The sequence below is a fragment of the Protopterus annectens genome, chromosome 13.part0 (assembly GCF_019279795.1).
Source record: "Protopterus annectens isolate FY-2018-M chromosome 13.part0, PAN1.0, whole genome shotgun sequence".
Classification (NCBI taxonomy): domain Eukaryota; kingdom Metazoa; phylum Chordata; order Ceratodontiformes; family Protopteridae; genus Protopterus; species Protopterus annectens.
Window position 1 is genome coordinate 417,038,084 of NC_056747.1, and position 23,710 is coordinate 417,061,793.

General features: G+C 38.8%; 1 protein-coding gene across 1 annotated transcript in view; it reads left to right on the forward strand.

The window, feature by feature from the left end:
• Positions 1-23,710, forward strand: part of MKS1 (MKS transition zone complex subunit 1) — a 1,448,767-nt gene that overhangs the window by 198,743 nt on the left and 1,226,314 nt on the right. Inside the window, exon 4 of the mRNA XM_044054835.1 lies at positions 5,960-6,115. Within this exon, the coding sequence (XP_043910770.1) occupies positions 5,960-6,115 (156 nt within the window). The remainder of the gene's footprint in view (positions 1-5,959; positions 6,116-23,710) is intronic.

Consider the following 23,710-nt stretch of genomic DNA (forward strand, 5'->3'; position numbering starts at 1 on the left):
GAGGACCTCTGCATATGTGGGTGTGTACTGTGTAGGTGTGGGTGGTGTTTGTTGTGTTGACAATCATTTGGTTGCCAGATGTACTGATTTAAGGGGGAGAGAGCATGGATGTTAGGTTCCTGATGTAATTGCATCTCTCACAAATTGTGTTCCTAGGTGGTAGTAGATGGTTGTCCGTGTACATGTTGCTACACTGTGTCAGGATGCCTATATCAATCAGACTGGCAGGAGAAACTGTAGGAAATTGTCCATCCATATTTCTCAGAATCTGAGGGAGAAAGACCAGGGAGAGCTAAGGGGTGGGCCTAAAGCCCAAGTGTTTAAACCAAAACTAAGAGCATAGAATAACCCTTAACAATTTAAACAGGCTATAAACAAGCAGTAATAAATGCAGCAGAAAAGATGCAGTTGAACACTTTACAGAGCAAAGAGCAAGTAGCAGGAAAAAGCAAGATGAAGTAACAGTCTAGTAGAAAAAACCACAACTACAGAAAAATATAAACAGCTGAATAAAGTGTCTTTTTTGTTTGTTTTATTTATTTTTTTATAAAGTGGGAAGGGAGAGAACAGGAGCAGAAGATAATTCAAGGTTAAGGGAATAAGGGGTTTGGCCTGTCCAAATGATCTCTGTATTAGGTAGAATGAGCTAATGAGATGGGACTGGGAAGTGTGTCCCAGATCAAATTTACAGTAGGGTTGGGCAACTGCAAAAGCCTCCAACTTTAAGAACACAACAGTTGGGTGCAAGGGTGGGACAAAAAAATTTTCAGCACAGATAAGAAAATGAAATTCGGTCAGCAAATATATAAATAATTCAGTCAAGCAAAAATAAAGACGGTGCAGAACACTGAACAGTTGAAGTGTGAAAAAATGTACTTATCAGCTCTTTATTTCCAGATTGTTTGAGAAGCACTCTGTCAGGCACAAGGAGATTCTAGCAATGATATGCAGTGGTAGCTTTTATGTTATTGGATAGAAACTGTTTCTGTATAGGGTGCCAAGTTTTTTTATGTACTTTCTTTATGGTCTGGGCTATGCATATGTAAAATTTCATGTTATCAATAACAACCTCCAGAAGTTTGGTTTGGGATACGATAGAAATAGTGGTATGATTGGTAGATGAGCTATAGAAGGCAGGGGTGGGATCTGTGGTTCTTGTGGGTTGAAAAAGCATGAGTTTAACTTTGTTAGGGTTCAGAATAAGCTGAAAATCAGCCATGATTCTACTGCAATGAAGGACATTGGTGTTATTTGTTGACTTTGTAGTGATGGAGCAGCAAGTGTAAGAGTAGAATTGTCCACTTATTGGACAAGAGAAGCATGAAGGGCTGCAGTGTGAAGATTATTAGTAAATATGGTGTAAAGAAGGGGAACTAAGATCCTTGTAGATCTCCCAGTGTGGCTAGCAATAATGGTGGGAGGTCTTGTTGCCATTTTGCAGACTGCTGGTGTCCAGCTAGGCAATCCTGGAACCATGTTAGTGCTGAATAACTGAGATTTAGGTCGGAGAGTATATTTATGAGTTTATTATGACAGACCATGTCAAAAGCTTTAGACAGATCAAGGAAAGCTAGAAGAAACTGGTTTGCCTTCATTTCTTTGTTGATTGATAGTGTTAGGATGATGTGTGAGATTTTCCAGATTGCTGGGACTACTTGTTCAGAGATGGAGCGCTTTATAAGAATGAATACAGGGCAGGATGTGATTGCTTCCTGAGACAGAGATTTTTATGTCCACTGGAGGATCTGTTCTAATGTGGGAAGGTTATTACTGGGTGGTATATAGGCTCCAAATTTTTTTTAATTCAATTTCAGTTTAGAAAAAAGTATTTCTGCATTATTGAATTCAGGGGTGTTTTGGTCTAGGGATTGTAGAATGAGGCTATTTTTAAATAGTATGGCTATACGACCACCTCTTTTACTTGTTCTGCCTACCCTATATTTTATCCTGGTGGAATGATTTTGTTGTTGCTAATGTCAGACTTAAGCCAGGTTTCAGTTATTAGAGCAATGTCCGGTGAGTAGAGTGAGAGGGTTGCATGATTGATGTATCTTGTTAGCAATACTTCTAAGGTTAATATTTAGTAGAAGAAGATCAGATCCTTTTTTTGGTTAGGTTAAATTCACTTTGGGGCTGTATGGTGAGTTTGAGACAGAAATGGGCATGGTTAGTTTTGGGGCCAGGATTTGGGTGGATATCGCCACTAAGAGCAAGTTGGGATGCTGTGTGTATAATGGTGTTGAGGTACTTAGCTATGAACTTATACTTCAGGGAGATTTGAAAAGTATGTTGTAGGAGAATAGTATCGGTAAATTGATGAATGTTTGTAATGCTATAGATTGCAGGTGGTATCACAATGCTTGTTGGTTTTATTTGTGGAGGGTAGGGGAATGGAGAGGTATGGGAAGTTAGTGAAATATTTAGATGAATATGGTAGGAGGTTAGATGGGCAGCTATTGAGAATTATGAGTGCTATAGTGTATAAGGGTAGCATATTGCTATGGTTAAGGTATTGTTATGTAGTAGTAATTAAAGTAAACTGTAGTAATAAAATGCAAGTGAGAGAAAATGACTAGCACATACAGCTGCCAATATCAGTAATAAAGTATCAAGATTAATAAGGAGGATTCTTACCAGCTAATATGTTTATTAGACGAAAATTTAATTTGATGTGAGGAGAGTGGCGAAACTTAGTGAATGTATTGATGGTTAGAGGGTGGAATGCCTGTGTAATTAGGAGTAAAGTAATAGAGAAGATATCTTTTGTATGATTGGTCAGTGTTGAGTGTGTGCGTGGTTAGATGAGAATAAATGTAGGTATAACGGTGGTGGGTAAGGAAATGGGGGTGTAGGGTAGGGGAGTGGAGTGAGCCTGAGTGGGTAGAGCTACAAGCCTAGGAGTATCAACAGCACCAGTCAGGTGAATAGTGCAGGTCAGTAATACTTTTTTAAAAGTTTACAAAGCCCATAGAGAATTTTTGCTAAAATTGATAATTAAATTAAAGAACAATCTAAAGTCCTTTCACAGCTAAATTATGGCTGTATGGCTGGAGAATGTACAAGCTAAGATGTGAGGGGAACAACAGCAGAGCCGCCTCTAGTAGTGTGCATGCCACTATCCCTACAAAACAAAATTAATTGGAGCACAAAATGAGGTAAATTGAAAAGATCTGTACATTCTGTTTTCCTAGAGTGTGTGGCACAATCTAGTGAATAGGAGGGGCTGCCACACTCAAGAGATAAACAGGGGCAGAAGGAGCTATGAAAAGGAAACGGACGAAATTATTTAGAGAGATCCTGAGAGCTGCACCACCAACTTTTACAAATTAATTTACCAGAATACCTTACATGCAACTGGGATCCGAGACATAGCAGACAATACCTGTTTCTAAGGAGCAAAAATATAGTTCATAAAACTCTACATTAAATTAAATGCTGAATACAACACCATTGACTCTTAAACTGCATCACTGGGCTGTAGGTCACATTTGGAAAACGCAGAAGCGCATAACAATATGCTTTGCAGTTTAAGCTGTAAACTGACTGAAACATTAGGCTAAACTCTCTGAGTATCTACAACATTCTAGTAGATACAGCAGTGGTTCATTCTACAGCAGTGATGTACTTAAATGCAGCTAGCAATATGATTGAAAGTTTAAGCTTGCAAATAACTGAAACTTGGAAACAACCACTCTATTTTTGAATATCTAAGCTTTCTTGTGGGTAGAGCTGTGATTCATACTACAGCGATTAATTACTTTGCAATTACAGCAGTTCGTCTGTTGCCTAAACCTGTACTTGCACCTAGTCAATAACATTGGTTAATCATAGCTTGCTTTGTTAAAATACAGTTGTATTAAGTAATTGTATTTAAAGCAACGGATGATAAAATAGTTATGTTTTTAAGCAAGTAACACGTTTACAGCAAGAGTAAATGAACTAGTATATTATACTTGGATGGGCGAGCACACATCGAAAATGGCCATGAGGAGGTGTAAAATAGAGTAGGGATAATATAAAAATGGTGTCGTGGGGACAATCTAGAATATATAACTTGCAGTCAGAAGTTAAATTTGGGTGGGGGGGCTGCGCTTGCCAGTGAACACCAAAGAGCGAGTTAAATGCTAATTGCAGCACTGGACCAGTAACTAGGCTTAGATTATCAAAAAGAGCTAATCAGTAGAGATGGGGAGGGGGGAGTGCATGGCCTGTACACCAATGAGCTAGTTATATGCTAATTACAGACCTAACCAGCTACAAGCCTAGGAGTACCAACAGAGCCAATCAGCTAACAAGCAAGTAGTGCAGGTCGGTAATACTAATTATCAGTTGCATCTTCCCTGTATGAGTAAAGTGGTAATTGGAGAATGATGAGATAAATGAAAAAATGTGCTGGTATAAAACGCCATTTTTTTTTTCTTCTAGAGAGAGTACATAACTATTTAAGTAGATTATTAAAGTTAAAGAAGAGACAAAAATATAAATCATGGAAACAAAAAATGGAAATTGTGGGAACAATACACAGAAAAATATTTTGGAGGAGAGTTAAGGTGTAAGAGAATGCAGGAATCAAATAATTTATGTAATGTTGCTTTGATTGTATGATGTAGAACAATATATGTGATGTATAACATTTGTAAATGTAAACTTAATATATTTTGATTAATTTTATGTAAATGGAAGTTTGTGTATATCGCAAGTAATAATTCAGTAAGGGTGTTTAAGAAAAAATTAGAGAGGATTCAGGAAGCTGGATTGAAATAGGTTGCTACTGCTTTTGGCATCATCTGTATTAAAGTAAGATTTGTGTTCGACTTCCCTACAGTTGATGGAGTACAGAGTGGACAAGGTTGCAACTTGGTGATCATAACTGGTTAGAGTGTCAACTTGTTAATTGCTTTTCCTCATAGAAAATCATTGCCAGTACTGTTTCTGTTACAAGTCTGGGAGTGATACATTTTTTACATTTCTTTTTCTGTGGCTATGTGACCATAGAGTTGGTATGTATATATATCTGGGGGATCTTTCCTCACATGAGACGTGCAGAGGTGCTTGCCACTTTGCAAAAAATGATATAAGAAAAAAAATGAATTGAGTGAATTCCATCCAGTTAGTTTTTTTGCAGCAGAACCTTTCTAATTACCCAGTAAATAGGTGAAGCTTTGTTTTACCGTGAGAGCCATACTTATGTAATTTTCTTCTAGTTTTTTTTATTATTATTATTATTAGTAGTAATAGTATTTTAAAATATGACCATGTTCAGATAACACTAGGTTGGGCAATTTATTGTTAAAGTTAGACTTGTATAGGAAAAGGGGCAGAGTTGTTGAACTGTACACTTAATTGTAGAAAAATCTCCATTAGATATGTCAGAGATATAATTTAAACAAATTAAACAACTGGATATCCGCATTGGAGTTTGAAAGTGTGAGTAAAAAAATTACAGCTGACAAGCTTCTTGACGATCTGATATCCTAAGCTTTATAATATATTGTACATCTTTAAATCAATTCATAGTTTAAACTCAAGTTAAAAGCATTTTTCACTGTTATTGATGATGATGATAGTTTGTTCTTTGTGGAAAACAGGATATTTCAGATTTTGATTTTCACCACTTTTGTCAAATATCTTGGCCAGTTTCACACAAACTGGCAGTATGGTGATCATAATAAAGTTTATTTTCATTGTTTGCATTTAGGTATTGTATGGCATTAACTTGAATTAGTACTAAATGTTTTATAAGGATGAAAAGAAAACACTGGGAATTAAAATGATTAAGAATTAAAGGGCCTATATTCAACTTGTATATGTGTTTTATTTAACTTAACTTGTGCATCTTAAATACCTGCAACTGAAAAACCTCTTATTCATTAGTGACATTTACTTTTGCGGGTAGGGGTTATGCAGTGTTTATTTAACGCTAAAATATATGACTTTTTGATTTGCCCATTTTCTCCAGTTTGAGTACGACTTGTTCAGAAATGCTGCTGCCTGTCAAAGCCCATTGGACCATCAGTATCATAAAGAAATCCTAAAGCTGGACAAAGCTGGTGGACGAAAGAACAGAAGGTTGTTCACCTATACAGATTATGATAGATTCACTAATCTTCAAGAGGTAACTTTTTTTATGCAGTTTATATAATACACACACGCACACGCACACACACACACACACTCTGTTATTTTCATTTTATTTTCTGTTGAACTACTCAGTATGTACCTTGATAACTTTTAGAATTTTAAAATGCAGGTGTTTTTTTTTTCCTTTAGTGTTTTATTGCCATCAGCTGAAGAAATTGTTTTACCCAGGAACCTTTCCTTCTCTACCATGGATGTTATTCGTGTTTCACTGTTGCAGTCATTTACATTTGGGTAATCTGCTGGCAGGTTGCCCTCAGTCGGCCTGAATTCCAAAGTCTTGGGTCCTGCGTCAGTTGCGGTCTCCTCTTCCATGACGTCAGGTCGTCAGGGGTATAAAACATGCAGCTGACGCCATTTTCTTTAGTCTTTCTTGCCTCGCGGTGCCTGAAGCAGAAGCATTTCGCAAGTGCCGGTCGGCCGACTCCTGAAATATTCGAGTTTGAGTTTCAGAACTGAAGTCTTCACTAAAGCTAATTACCCCATTTGGGAAACTTTTTTCTTGCTCCATACCAATGTCAGAAAAAGTTAATAATTGTATTAGTTGTGGGAAGCAAATACCTCATAAGGATTTCCATTTATACTGTATTCCTTGCCTAGGCCCTGATCACGATGTGCCTGGCTGTCAGTTTTGTGCTAGATTTAACCAACGCACTATTAAGCGTCAGTATATTTTTGCCTCAAAGTATTTTGGAAACAGATTTAACTACCCAGAAATGTCGTCGGATAGCAATCCAACTACCGGAGTACATAAAAAAAACCCAAAGAAAAGGTCAAAGAGAGACAGTTGAGGTCAAAAACTGACGATGAAGCTTCTAAGCCAGTCACCGGTTCGCCGGTACTCAGTGAGGTGTTTTCGCAGCCTCTGATACCCGCTACTTTAAAGTCGCAGGCCTCTACCGACACCCATGTGGAGTCCGGCATGTCGCGAGATACTCAAACGTATTGGACTCATGGATGTATCTCCCTCGGATTGGTCTGGAGCCGCTGAGCAGGCACCGGCTTCTGAGGGGGGTTTTCAGGCCTCAACATTTGTATATCAAACCAACGACAGCTGCAAAACCAAAGACAAAAGCACCTTCTAAAACTAAAAAACTGACGCATGAGCCATGTGTACAGGCCTCTTTGCCTAAAAAACAAATTATCAAAATGGCTGAAGACCTTATTACCTTGATAAGGGGTTCCCATCCCCCTCCAGATAAGAGGCCTAGGCAAGACACTGATTATGAATCTTCAGATCAGGTTTCTATTTCTTTTGATTCCTCTTATGATCAGGAATTATCTATACCTCCCTATGAGGATTCTGATGCAGAGGAGTCTATACCATCTGCATCACCTCCTGAGGATTATTCATTTGGAGAAACCTTGCATACTTTGAGGGAGCATTTTCACTGGGAGAGTCAAGATTTCTCAGAATCAAAAAGAGGCTCAGGGATTTCCTTCTCCCTCGGCACGGGCCTTTAGCCATTCCCCCTGTTTTAGACATTGTGGATGATGTGCTTTCGGAGTCAAGCTTAACCCCTGACTCCTTACCCCCCGGCTCCCAGCAAGCCTGACAGATATTACAGGGTCCCTGACTCACATAATTTTTTATTTAGAAACCCTGCTGCTGATCCTGAAACTATTTCACAGGGTCCAAAGGGAAGTTGAGGCCTCAACAGCAAAAAATCCTACCCCCTCTGACAGAGATTCAAGGGCACTGGACAGATGGAGAAAAAAGGTTTATACATCTGCAACCTTGGCAATTAGGGCCTTAAACTGTCAATTTCATATGCTCAAGTATCAACAACATGTTATGGGATTGCTGAAACAGAAAATGATGATTTTCTAAATGTGCAGAAAATAAAGAATTGCAGGAATTATTGCATGCAGCTGAACAGGTTGGAAAGCATACTTTGCAATGTGGTTTTGACTCCTTAGAGGCCTCTTGCAGGGCCGCAGTTACTGGATCTGTGATTAGGAGGCATGCCTGGCTAAAGGAACAAAATTTGCCTTATGTTAAAGCTAAATTGCTAGATGCACCTTTACAGCATGATACTCTGTTTGGTATTAAGGCAGAAGAGGTTTAAAGAAAATGGAAGACAAAGCAAAGTCTATGCAAACTGTAAAAGACTTCTTACAAGTGCAGCCACCAAGATTCAGTACACACTGGCCTACAAAAAATTGGTCCTTTCCTGTGTCAGACAGAGCTCAAAGGGGCAAATCCAGACGCCCTAAGGGTTCCAGATATCGGGCACAAGATTCATACAGGTCAAAGCAATGGGGCGCTTCTACCTCCAAATCTGGAGGAGATCAAGTGCAAACCTACAGAAAACAGTCCCAATGACTTCCCTCTGCCTACAACAAGCACTTATATTTTGGCAGCCCTTTGGGGGAAAATTAGCACTTTTTGCTCAAAATTGGTAGTTACTAACCCAGGACAAGTGGGTACTAAACATAGTATCACAGGGATACAGGTTCCATTTCCATACTCTGCCAGTGGCACACGGTTGGCCAGATCTGCCAAAAGAATTAATGGGCAGAGGCACAAAAACAGGTTACGTCCCTCATGAATATGGGGGCCATTCAGCCAGTACCAGAACAGGAAAAAGGACAAGGTTTTTACTCAAGACTGTTCTTGGTACCCAGAAAGGACGCGGCCTGGCGGCCAATACTGGAGTTATCAATTTTGAACACAACTGGACATTCCAAAATTCAAAATGTTGACTTTGCAGCAGCTTCTGCCCATGCTGGGCAAAAATGCTTGGCTGGTGACACTAGACCTAAATGAGGCATACCTGCATGTCCCAATAAGACAATCGTGCAGAAGATACCTCAGATTCAAGGCTGGCTTAATGCATTACCAATTCTCTGCACTGCCCTTTGGCTTATCTACTGTACCCAGGGTTTTTACAAAGTGCCTGGCACCAGTAATTGCATTTTGCAGACAAAGAAGTATACAAATATATCCTTACTTGGACGACTGTCTCATTCAAGCAGAGAACAAGGACATTCTTCTTCAACATCTGGCATTTGTGAAAAGGCTTCTAACATGCCTAGGGTACACAGTAAACGAAAAGAAATCACAACTTGTACTCTCTCAAAAGATAACATTCCTGGGTGAAGCTTACATACAACTACCCAGATGGCTTACCTCACGCCAGACGAGCAAAGGCAACTGACTACTTACTTCAAACTGATGGCAGCGAAAACCCAGTTATCTGCAAGACAAATTCTGCAGGGTTCATGGCATCCTGCATCCTACTGATTCCATATGCAAGACTGCATATGAGGAAACTTCAATGGTACCCAAAAAGTTTATGGAGTCAACATTGTCACAGTCTGGAAACAGTGATTCCTCTCATTCCCTGCCTACAACAGGAGTTTCTGTGGTGGGCAAAGACATGTCACCAAAACATGGGACGGGCCTTCACTCTACCCCCTGCCAGCCAAACCTTAACAACAGACTCATCAGATTATGCATGGGGAGCCCACATGGCAGGAAGATGCATTCAGGGCATATGGACCCCAAAACAAATGCATTTACATATCGACCAGAAAGAGATGCTAGCTGTTCAAAATGCCCTAACAGCCTTCAAGGACTTATTTCATCCAGGACAACTACTGATAAAGACGGACAACACCACGGTCATGTGGTATATAAACAAGCAAGGGGGCACACACTCATACCCCCTTTGCAGATTAGCCATGGCACTGTGGGACACAGCTTTCACTTACCAAATACATCTTCAAGCTCAATTCCTGCCAGGAAAGCAAAATCCTCTGGTAGACGATTTTAAACAGAAACCTTTATGGATCCTCACGAGTGGAAACTAGATCCACAAGTCTTTAGCATGACAACAAAGAAATGGGGGAACCCAGACATAGATCTATTTGCCTCTCCTCAAAATTATCAGTTGAAAAGATTTGCACAAGGACTTATCACAGACAAGCATGGAAAATGGACGCCCTATCCTTCAGTTGGAAAAACCATCAGTTTATGCCTTTCCTCCTCTGCCCCTTCTTCCCAAGGTCCTCCTAAAAGTCAGACAAGAGAAACCAAAGATGATACTAATTGCCCCGGACTGGCCCCGCCAATGCTGGTACCCAAGCCTAAAGAACTTGTCTCAGTACCCAGCTTGGACCGTACCTCAAAGACCTCAACTACTGTCCCAGCAAAACAATCCGATCCTGCACAATCAACTCCAGACACTGTACCTGGCAGCATGACTGATCATGTAGCTATACAAACAACACCTCTCAGTAAAGCTGTGATGGATGTCATTTTGGAAGCTAGAAGACCTAGTACTAGAAAATCTTATGCTGATAAATGGAAGAAATTCTGTGCTTGGAATCGAGCACAAGGAACTGATGCAGCAGAACCAAATATTCCTCAGATATTACAATATTTGACTGAGCTGCTTGACAAAGGTCTATCTTTCTCATCAATTAAAATCCATGCCTCTGCCATTTCAGCTCATTACAATACAGAGCCACCAATCTTTTCTCATCCTTTACTAAGGCAGTATCTTAAAGGAGCCAAAAATTTAAGGTCCCCTAGAAGATCACCAATACCTGCATGTGACCTCAATTATGTGTTGGAAAAGCTCACCCTGCCTCCATTTGAACCAGCTGCTACCGCTGATGTAAAGTTCTTATCATAGAAAACAGCTCTGCTACTAGCAATTACTTCAGCACGAAGAGTCTCAGAGCTACAGGCCCTCATGGCTGTAGAGCCTTTTATCATATTTTACCCAGACAGGGTGCCTCTGAGGACAAATCCTACATTTATGCCTAAGGTGGTTTCCAGTGCAGCTCTTAACCAAAAACTTTTCATCTGCCAACCTTTTATCCAAATCCACAGAACAAGGGGGAGAGAATTCTGCATTCCTTGGATGTACACAGACAGCTAAGATTGTACTTGAGCAGGACTAAAGCTCTAAATAAAACTGAGCAATTACTAGTGTCATATGCTGCAGGATCAGAAGGAAAGGTTATTTCAAAGCAGACAATTTCAAAGTGGATAAGCCACTGCATCCGTTTCTGCTACTTACACCATGGTAAACCTCTGTCCAAGGGCATTAGGTCTCATTCCATCAAAGCTGCAGCTACTTCGGCAGCCTTTCTCAGAGGAGTACCAACCAAAGACATTCTAGAGGCTGCTACTTGGAGTTCTGTTCACACATTTACAAAGCATTATCATTTGCCTCCTAAGTCCAGGACAGGCTTTGCCACTGCGGTTGTGCAGGGCCTTAAAGCCGCACCTAATGCTGTTTAGCTCCAGCCTCCCAACCATAGCTTTGGAATTCTACCCAAATGTAATGACTGCAACAGTAAAGCACGAAGAACGTAGTACAGTTGTGTACACTTACCGTAAATGTAGATGTTCGAGTTTTTTCACTGTTGCAGTCCAAGTTACCCTCCTGCCATCCCCCTTTCATTCCGGAGTTTATCTTTTCTTCTCTATCTTCTACAACCTATGTGGTGTATTTGCTTGTAGATGAAAGTAAAGTTTATATTGATGCATGTATATGTGTGTGTATATGTATATGTGTGTGTGTGTGTGTGTGTGTGTGTGTGTGTGTGTGTGTGTATATATATATATATATATATATATATATATATATATATATAGTGTGTATGTATGTATGTATATATATGGATATATATATATATATATATATATATATATATATACACACACACACACACACACACACACACACACACACACACACACACACACACACACACACACACATGTTTTTGCTACCTTTTTGGGGGTACCCGACATCTGGGGCAAGAAAAACTAAAGAAAATGGCGTCGGCTGCATGTTTTATACCCCTGACGTCATGGAAGAGGAGACAGCAACCAACGCAGGACCCAGGACTTTGGAATTCAAGCCGACTGAGGGCATCCTGCCAGCAGATTGCCCAAATGTAATGACTGCAACAGTGAATACACTCTAACATCTACATTTATGGTAAGTGTACACAACTGTACTTTTGTAGGTCTCCCTTTACCACTGCTTTATTTTCTGCTTTCACCTTCTGCACTTTTGCACCACATAACCATTGTCCCTAATATGTGTAGACAGCTGCTAATGATTTTCATCCACTTGCTTTCCCCTGTCATATGCCTTTAGTTTGACTGCCATTGTGCTGACCATCTTCTGTATTCCATTTTGTCAGTTATCCTGTTAATTTATCGTCCTTCCTCAATCCCTTCATTTGCTGTACCATTTGTTAAGTAAACTGACATTTTCCAAAAACTAATTTCTACTTTCAAATATACGCTAGAACGAGAACACCATATTCTACTCCTGCTTTTGCACTAGCCACATTTTTTGAGACTGTTGTCCCCTGCTGTCTGTCAGTCATCAGTCCCCTTCATGGTCAATCAGCCTCTTCATTCCCCATCTCAGGGATGAGGATTGAGTGGGAGGGACTGTCATTCTGACAGCCATTAGGGATGTTTTGAATTTTGTCTGCTTCTTTTCTCCCTATCTCTAGCTATATGCATATGGCGAAGTATAGGGAAAGGGTGTGCAAGTGGGATGGTGGCAGAGACTATCCCCTCACTTCCACAAGGGACTTTTCCCTCCTAACATCCCTGTCCCACCATTCCCCCTAAGAGTGAGTGGTGAGTTTCCTAATCTCCATCAAGAAGTTAGTACTGATCAGTATGCCCCCCACATGCAGACGGAACCCACCATCTCCCCAGTAGAGGCAATCATGATATACTACACTATTTCAGTCCTCCTCCTCCTTGCCTGGCTGCTTCTGTCCTGATACTGCTAATCAAACATATGTCTTCTGGGTTACAGTCAGGAATCTGTCCCCTGTGGTACAAAGCCAGGCTCCATTGCCCAAATTTTGGTGATGCTCTGTCTACCTTCTCAGATAGTGGTATCGTACAATTCTGCTGTTTTTTAATTAGACTTTGGGAATTGCACAACATCACCTTCACAAATTGTTTTTGTTTTGTCCATATCAGTTTATTTTCTTTCTGTTTTGTTTTATGCTTGCTTTTTTTACATTTCCCTCCAATACAACATTGTTTTCAGGCTTATAGTCATTTAGCCCTCGTGTATTTCTTTTTCTGTTTCTCTTTGTTTGTCCATCTCAGTTTAAACGCATATTTCTTGAGCCTGTCTTTAACAGTACTATCCTTTTTTGTTGAGGTGGAACCAGTTGTCAATGTAGAGGCCTTAACTATCCCATGCTTCTTCTCCAGTTAACCACATACCTGGATGTATGTCCCCTGCCCACTGGTGTAGCCAGATACTGTAATTCTTAATCCTTAGCCTCCTTGCTGTACTAGCTAAAATCATTGGTAGGGTGTCCAAGATCATTGTGCATCTCGGCTCTTGACATCCCTGGGCCATCTCTTTTTCTTTTGTGTCTGTTTCCTCTACTGTCCATGCTGCTTTATCATTCATACTGATGATAAAAATGACATGTCAATGTTTGCCATAATCTTTGCTCACCTGATTTTGTTCTTTAGTCTGTAGTCAGTCCTAGTAACATTTTCATGGTGTATGGACTTGCCCTTGTTTTGCTTTATTTCCCCAAAGATCAAATGCTCCTAGTAATTGACTTACTAATTGTAATTACCTTATTTATACCTTCACTTCTTACTTTGTGGGCCTATCTTCTCATATCTCACTTTCTGTTGTTGGAGCTCATCCACTTATCTCTTGCATTTATTCCTGTGACTTCCACATTAGTTACCTGTTCATGTTAGTTTTTACTTTTTCTAGTTCATTCTGCTGTCTTCCACATCATTTTTTCCTCTTCTCCCTTTCCCAGGGAGATGAGGTCCTGTGTTCCACCCTAACTTTTTCCTCAATCAGTGCCATCTCTGAAGTAGTTTCTCCAAACTCCTGTGGTGACTTCATCCTTCCTATTCTGTAACATGCCCCTGTCCATGTGCTTCTTCGTTCTTTTCTTTTTCCTTGGATCTCTTTGTCCTGTGTTCTTTATCAGTTCCTTATATCCTGTTCCAGTGTCACACTCATTTCATTATTTTCTAACTCTCCCCTACTTCATACCCTCCTGGTTTCTTTAGAGCCCATCTTTAAGATTTTCTTCAAACCTAGCTACATGCCTTCATATGCCATCCTTACTTGACCTTATTAGCTACCTAACAAGTTCTTGAGCCATTACTTTTTCTCAGCTGCACTACTGCATTTTGACTTACTTTAAATCATTGTTGTGCTGATCTGTGGGGGTTGGGGTGGCCTTTGGACTTTGTATAGGAACCATCTTACATTATGCAGCTGCTCAAGCAGTCAAGTGCAATTTTTTTACTTTTATCACCATTAGTCAGGTGAAGGTGACATTGGACTTGCTCTTCTACTACACCTGTGTCCTAGAGCAACAAAATCAAGACTTTAACTAACAGATCGGAGGCCTTTTAAACTGCATTGTTTCTTTTACTTATCTCTCTCAGCATATGTGCGGCTGTTTAAGTCACTGATTGTTTTTTCTTCTCTGTCTCTTTGCCAAGTTTTCAGCCAGCTTCGTTCGCCCTCGCTTAACACTTGGGCTTACTCAGATTCCCTACCATACCCCCAATTCCCACCTGATCCTTCTTACTCTATATTTATACTTCTATAGCACCACCCATATATTCCTTAAACTAATACCCATCAGTTGCCTCCAGAAGAAAGTCAATAGAATTGTCCCCACTAGTAACACCCACTCTTGTTTACAACCCAGAACTTGTTCTTAAACTGTCTTAATCCTTTCCCCCCCATAACTAGCAAATTTTATCTTTAGAACCAACCCAGTTCCCTCCTAACATTTTTTAATCCTTATGTACAACAAAGGTCAAACCCAAGTTAAATAAGATGCCCCTAACGCAAATTATTTTGCTATTCCTCCGCACTCTACTAGTTTTTATCACCAATTATCAAGTCCACCTTTTTCAAGTACTTGGGACTTCAACAAATCCTCACAAAGAATATCAACCTCTACCCACCCTACCTTTCTCCATAACACCCTATTTCTACAAGCAAACTATATCATATTTATTTGTCTATAAATATCTCAAAACTAAGTATCCAAATTTTTGATCAAATACTAAACCAAGATCAAAATATAATTGGCCACACTCTTCCCTCTGTAAAATAGGTGTTCAAAAAATTAGAGGAGCTGTTCACCCCAACTCAGGTCCAACTGTTTGTAAAACCACCACTTTCAACCCCAAAATAAACCAGTCACCTAGTACATCTCAGCAAAAAACAGAACCCAAACTCACCTTAGTAAATCGCTTGCCACATACACTCCTGGTGTAGTCATAATTACTGAAACCTGTTTAAAAAAGAAATAAAGGATAATGATATCACCCCCCCCCCCCGAGGATACAGTATATTCAGGCATGACAGACAAAACATGCCTGCAAGTAGTGTAGCAGTTATCTGTATAAAAATTCTATAGACATCCCCTTACATCCACAAAAACGTTTAACAACAATTTACATACCACCAGGGAGTAACATTTGATACCGCTGAAAACATCCTATTTTGAATATCCCTACAAATTAACCGTGAAACTGTAATGCTTAGACAAACTGACAAAAGTAGGCCACCTCTCAGCATAAGTGGCCACATACCAACATGTGCTATTAGAACTCACTGTGACACCCCAGCACTGACTTAATAATCATGGAGCCTCAATCCTCACCACTGGCAACTGTGGGGGATGTGCACACTGGATGGATGACAAGTACATGCACACTAAAGTGCAGTTTCCCTTAAGAGCACACAGAGACCAGTCTGGGGCTGGTTTCTCCCTCTTTCTCCAGATCCCCAATAAGACTTCTCACTGGCACAACTATAGAGTTAAAATCTCAGCTGGCTAATCAAAAACGTCCAGTACCCTCTGTCCAATCAGTGCTTTGTGTCCCTGCCCAAGTAGCTGACACGCATGCACTTTGCAATTTGATTTACACACACACACACACACACACACACACACACACACACACACACACACACACACACACACACACACACACACACTATGAAAGGATGACACAGGTTTACTAGCTGTGCCCCTTTTGCCCAGACTATTAGGTAGTTTGGACTGCCACCAGCCGACTTTTTTTCAAAAGGTGTCCAATCTTACTGTGTAATGTTACTATTAACCTAATGGTAGTTTGACCAAGAGCAAGGCTATTAGGAGTGGCCTGCACAGTGTCACCAAATAGATATGCAAGTACTCTGAGAGCTTAAATATTTCTCACAAATATCAACCACAAAGACAGGTTTAAATATATTTAATAATAAATGAACAAGAAAATACTCAGTAAATTATCACACTAACTTCAGAGTTCAGAATCACAGGAAATATTTAAAAGAACATTGCAGGACAGTCTCAAATAAATACAGAAAATATCTAAACTACTCTTTACTATATACCTTACTGAAGCTAAAAGAAATTACTGTACCCAAGTTAACTTGCTTACAGAGCAAGGCAAGTATGGTGAGTGGATGTTCTTGTCAGGTCAAAGAGAAAATACAGAAATGCCCAGCGTCTCTCTCTCTCTCTCTCTCTCTCTCTCTCTCTCTCTCTCTCTCTCTCTCTCAGAGTTCTTAAATTAATACCTTATATATTGCTGCTGGGATACTTGCAGGATGACATCGCTTTTTTCACCTGACTATCCCAGGTGAAAACTTCCATTGCTAGAAACTGCCAGCATTTACCATCTTCCTGTGAAAAATACATAGCCATGAGATAGTTGGCAAATGGTGGAAGTTGTAAAATAATTTACATTCCTCTGCATGTAAAGACAATACAAAAAACTATTAGTTCTAGAAATTGTGTCCGTTACTGCACTGAAACTGAGAGATAACATCTTTTGTTTATGGCCCAAGTATAAATTAACTTAACCTCAACCATTCTTCTGAAGTTTTGCAAGTTAATCTCCTGGGTTTCAGTCTCCCCTGTTAAACAGTTACAGTAGTGTATAAAAAATATCTCTTCAGCGCACATCTATACAATATGACATACAGTCCTAATACATTTGTAACACAGGCATATGAATCCCGTTGCTATACATAAATGACACACAACCACTTACAAAATTCTAGACATCTAGGCTGGCAGCGTCTCCTTCTGTCACACTTTTATATAAACCATATTAATTTTCACAAATGAGATATAATTATTTACAAAAATCCAGATAGCTGGGGTGGCAGTAGCTCCTTTTTTTACACTTACCATAACTTAGATAAACATATCTATAATCGGATATGAAATACAGCAAATTTCAGCAAAGATATTTTCAATGAAACACTAAAACAATATAACTGGAATGTAAACGTTGGTGATCAAGTTTTCAAGAGCCTTGTTTCCTCCACAAGTGTTATTTTTTGTGCTAAGGTTTTGGTTTCGTCACTTGTCTCCATTTACTTGCTTTTTTGGTTTTGTTATGGAGTTGGAGGAGGGCTCGGCGCCCGTGAATGAAGGGAAGGAACAATTGAGTAGTGGGGATAAAATGGACAGATTAACTGACCAATTAACGCAGCTCATCGAGCTGCTAACCGGAAGGAGCCCAGCAGTATCAACGAATAGATCGGACCTACCAGGGAACCAGGAAGTGTTTCGTAGAGGGGAGAGAGACGCTGATAAGAATGGTCGGTTGCGAGAAGCTCTAGGAGCTTGTGCCTCTAATCAATGGAATGTGTGTGGTCAAAATGACAGCGTGTTGGACTTGCCCTTTATTTTTCGCCCAGAAGATGACCATGAGTCTATTCCACAGTCGAGTGAAAGGGATGATGAACGCCAGGGAGCGAGATCAAGGAATAATAAGACTGGTCCAGAAAGCTATAAAGAAGCAGTATATAGCGATCGTTCTGGAGGTAATTTTACCAATGAAAGACTGCATAATAGCATTAAGCAGCAAACAGACTTCTTAACTGTTTTAAATTATAAGTATAGTTTTAATGGTAATAAAGCGCCTAAACCGAAACCAAATGAGGTTAACTCAACATATGAACACAATATAATGTTACTTGATGAGCTATTATTTAAATTTAAGAATTTGGAGCTAGAGAATGTTTATTTAAATGAATGTTTGAATTTGAAAATAGTCCCAAAGGGGCTAAGAGTGTGTAAATATCCCAATAAGTTGAAAGTGAGAAGTGCGTTTCATCTTAAACTGTTGGATATTTTCGATAATTGTGGATTCAGTATCTTAAAGGCCATTATTAAGGAAAATGGTAGGGAAATGGAAGGCTTGAATAGAAAGATAGATGAAGTAAATCTTTTAATTACAAATGATTTGCTGTTCACTATTGAAGAGAATAAAAGGAAATATTACGATACACTGCAAAATATTGAGAGAAGTATTCATGATATATTCGAAAGGAAATGCAGGAAACTAGATAGGGATACTAAGGAGTATAAGCAAAAGTCCCATTATCCTAACCCCAGAAACACGAATTTCCAGAGGTACGAAAGAAGCCCCCAGGATGAGGATGGTAGACCCATAAGTATGGTAACATCTGAGAATGGAGGTAAAGAGGACTATTATGTGGAAGACCCTCCTTTAAGAAGATCAGAAAGGATGAGGAATAATTACCAAAAAAATTTCCAAAAAAATCCCCAAAAAAACTATCAGTGTGTGGGGGGGAGGGGGGGAGTGCCATATTACAGGAACAGGAATCAACAAGAATGGGTAATGTCCAATGATTTTGAAACTATCAGTAAAGAAGGTTATGTATGGAAATACAATGGCTATAGTATTTATAACTATAGTGGTTTAGAAATTACAGAAACTTTCTTTAGTTTGTTTACTAAGGGGTTGAAATTTTGTTCCAAACAGGAAAGCAGACCTTGGGAAGGTCATTATAGATTTAAAACTGTTTTTAAGAAAGAAAATTTTAATCTTATTTTTCAAGGACAAAAATTAGTTGGGCCCAGTAATGAAACACTCAAACGAAAAAGTACATTAACCCCCCATTAAACCCCCAGTTGAAAAATTTTGAGGCAATGATGGAAAAGAAAATTAGGAAGGAACTTTCCAAGAACTGGACAGTCCCTAACTTATCCAAGGATGAAAGTGATTTATTATATACCCTGACAAATGATTCAGATATTAGGGTTATAAAACCAGATAAGGGAGGAGGGACTGTCCTAATGGACCAGGTGTTTTATGAATCCAAAATGTTGGAAGTCTTGGAAAATGGTGATAGATATGAGAGAGTATCACTAAATGAAATTAATATAGGAAACAAAAAGGTATCCTTGGCCTTGAATTATCTAGTTTTGGAAGGGTCAATTGATTTAAATGTTTTTAAATACTTAAAGGTGGATAAGCCTAGAGTCCCTACAATCTTTGGGGTGCCAAAGGTTCATAAAAATGTTAACAATCCACCAATGAGACCAATTGTGGCATCAGAAGGCTCGGTCAATGCACCATTAGCAAAATGGCTTGATGAAAAACTTGAAGTATTAAAGGAAGGGCCAGGTATTGTCAAAGACTCTTGGGACTTACTGAAGAACCTTAAGAAAGAAATTTTTGATAGAAATATTATTTTTATAACCATTGACATTGTGGACCTCTTTTCCTCTATACCACATGAGGAAGGAATGCAGTGGTTTGAGGAGGCTTTGATTAGTTACGGGAAATTTAGTAATAATGATTTTTACTTGATTTTGACCTTGATGGAGTTAGTCTTATGAAATAGTTACTTGCACTATGAAGGGGAATTCTTTAAGCAAACAAAGGGGGTAGCAATGGGGGCAAGATGTGCCCCTATTTATACGAATATCATCCTCTCAGCATGGGAGAAGAAATTTATTCTGAATTCCCCATTTACTAGGTGTTGGAAGCTATATAAACGTTTCCTGGACGATATGTGTTTTTTGTGGGTAGGGACTGATGATGACTTTTCAGCCTTTTTTGAGCATATTTCCCATTCAACTAATTTTCTGAAATTTACCTTTGTAAAGGATAATGAGAATTTAAAATACTTGGATATTTTTATAGGTAAAGGAGATGATAATTTTTTCTCTAAAGAATATAGAAAAGAGAGTTATTCTAACTCATTCCTTGCCTATAAGAGTGCACACCCTCATCACCAAAAGATGGGTATTATTAAAGGACAATTTGTTAGGGGTAGCCGAATGACATCAAGGGACCTCGACTTTTGCGAAGAATGTGAGAATTTAAGGGGAATGTTCTTGGCAAGAGGCTACCCCGACAAATTAATTGATGAAGTAGTAGAGGAGGTAAGAGTGGGAAGGTATAGTAAATTTAAGCCTATTCTAGGTGTTACGAATTGGAATGAACAGGATGTGAGAAAGGAGAAATATGATGGCAAAAGTAATTTGGTACTAGACTTTAGTGGTGAAGCTTTGAAAATTAGAAAAATGATAGAAAGTGAATGGATAAAATTTGGGGAAATAACTGATTTGGAGCCCCTATTTTCTTCTCCGCTGAAGTGTACTTTTAGAAAAGGCAAGAGCCTTAAAAATTATTTTGAAAAGAAAGATCAGAAAATTAATTTGAAAGAGAGTAGAGTAGGGACATATAAATGCGGAAGATATAACCAATGTGGCTTTGTACTTCCCAAAGACTCCTTGTATATTAAAAGCAGGGACATCTTGATTCAAAGTAAGCAATATGCAAATTGCCAGACAAGTGGGATTATTTACTTAGCTTCTTGTAAAATATGTGAAGCATTTTATATAGGTAAATCAGAGAGAAAACTAAGGAACAGAATATATGAGCATTATTATGACATCAAGACTATGTGCATTAACAATGCCCTCTACAGACATAATGTGAACCGCGAGCAAGCCTCTTTCACTTTTTTTGCCTTAGAAGTAGTAAATAAAGACATAAGAGGTGGACCATGGGAAACCTCTATTGAATATAAGGAACTTTTATGGCAACTGTTTTTAGAGGCGAATAGACCACCTGGATTGAATGATACCATCTCTATTGCCCCTGTATTGAAAATGAGAGCAGCTAAGCTTTGAAGAATAGTCAGTGATGTCTTAATATGTGTGATAGTATCTTTGCCTTGTAATCTAGTTAACTATTTCTTAGTTTTTATATGAATTTTCAAATGCTAGCTCCACACAATACAGAAGATTTCTATACAATAAAAAAATGTGTTCAGGAGTGAAAGAGTATTTTCTCTTTCTTACCAGTAGATGGTGCTTTGCCCAAGTAATACATAAATGATGGATTTAGGTGCGTTTTTAACTTAATGAATGAATTAAAAATGTTCTTTATATTAAAGATTTTTAGAAGAAATATTTATAAATATATTTTTTATAAGTAATGTGTATTGTATTGTATGTTATTAACATTATTTAAAAGTTGAAATTGTGAGTTTTGAACTGCTTTAGGTTTTAGTACAAATTACTCTGGAGTGCTTTCAATTATTCAATTATGAACTGAGTACTTAATTTATAAGCTAATTATTGTTATTAGTTAGAGTATTTAAAGCTGTAAGGAATGCATTGAGTTTATTCTGCCATATCTGAGGAAGTAGTGGAAACAAAAACGCAGTGTGGACTTTCAGCGTTAATGTGCTTTTGACCTGTGGTTGTTCCTGGTGTTGCTGTGCTTCTGATTCTTTGGATTTAACGTTGGTGATCAAGTTTTCAAGAGCCTTATTTCCTCCACGAGTGTTACTTTTTGTGCTAAGATAACTGGAATGTACTTAGAACAATGCCACTAGACAATGCTGTAGAACACTTTTAATAATATATTCTTACAGACCTTCAATAATCTAGCATCCTTTCATAATAAAAGAGTAAAGTCCAGCCCCTCACCATGGTTGACAAAAGAAACAAAACAAAAAAGTTGTGACAAAAAGGGATAAAGCCTAGAAAAAATTGGTATAAACATAGAACTCAGAATCCCTTCCAGCAATTTAGATATCTTTGAAACCTTGCAAAACTCCATGTCAAACAGGATAAGCAACAATACTATATCAACTTACAAGACATAATAATAATAAAAACAACCCAAAACATTTTGGTCATCACTATAAATAAGCTACTCCACCCTGGCAAGAAGTTCCCACACAGTTTAATTATTACTTTATGCAATCTATATTATGTCTCTTAAACACTAATACATCTGCCCCCCCCCCCTGCCGCTCCTATCCAATCAAAACTACCAACACCTCTTCAGTTTCAGTCCAGTACCTACCTCGCTCATATGGAAGTTGGTCCTTAAACTAAAAACTACTTCCATAGCTGTAGACCAACTGCCATCAGACTACCTAAAAATGGCCACAAAAGTCAGTCTTCCCTGTGTCCATACTAATTAATAGGTCCATGACAGAAAAGTACATCCCATCACTGTCTTGCATCATACCACTGCACAAAGGTGGTACATCACCAGTTTAGTGACTACAGACCAATAGTGATTCTCTCCGCCCTTTCCAAAATCTTGGAGAAGTGTATCCATATGGAGCTGGTGCAATACCTAACCTCAAATAACCTGCTATCAGAAACACAACATGGCTTTAGGACCCAGCATAGCACCACTGCTGCTTTCCTACATTTTACCAGTATAGTAAACCAGCATAGAAACAATGGTCTACTTGTGTCCACCATATTCTTAGACTTGTCAAAGGCATTTGATCCTATATAGCAACAAACCTACTCATATTTTTAACCAGTTGCTACAGGTGTCCCTCAGGGCTCTATCCTGGGTCCTCTCCTATGTACTATATTTATTAATGACCTCCACTCACCATGCTAGCTTAGTTCAGTATGCAGACAACTCAAAGTTAATATGTACGGCCTCAACAATAAATAAGTTCCAAGACACTAACCAAAAATTTTTCTCCTCTGTAGAATCTAGGCTCAAAGAATCAAACCTCCTACTCAACCCTAAGATAACTAAGTTAATACTTTTTACCTCACAAAGTTGCCAAAGGGTGGCCTAATGGTTAAGGTGTTTGCCTTACCAACACAAGGTGCAGGGTTTGAGTCCCACAAGGGATAATTGGCCAGGCTTAAAATGACTCGCAAGTGCAGTTAGCTTAGTACTAACCTATGAAAGGGCTGTTTTCACCTGTGCATCTGTGATATTTGGGGCACTACACTTTTAGGCTTAAAAACCTCAGCTTTGGCCAGCTAAGAACTTGGTTATATTCAACTGGATGTATAAGAGAATTTAAGTACCTTTATCTGCACTTTTTTTTAAAAAAAATACAGTATTTAATTTGATTTAAACTGTGTTGAAGGAATATTGAACTCCACTCAAGTTGCAGTTATTCTGCTCTTTAGTAACTTGAACTGACGCTAGTGTGTTATTTGCTAGTAATTACTGGTGTGGGGGTAGCCACATTCTTTGATTTCCTGTCCTTGCCTTTTTAAGTGGTGCATTGTGAAATTTTTATTGCTTAAAAACCTCAGCTTTGGCCAGCTAAGAACTTGGGTATATTCAACTGGACGTATAAGAGAATTTAAGTACCTTTATCTGCACTTTTTAAAAAAAAATACAGTATTTAATTTGATTTAAACTGTGTTGAAAGAATATTGAACTCAAGTTGCAGTTATTCTGCTCTTCAGTTATTCCCACCCACCCTCCGTGTTTTTGTTTTGGTGT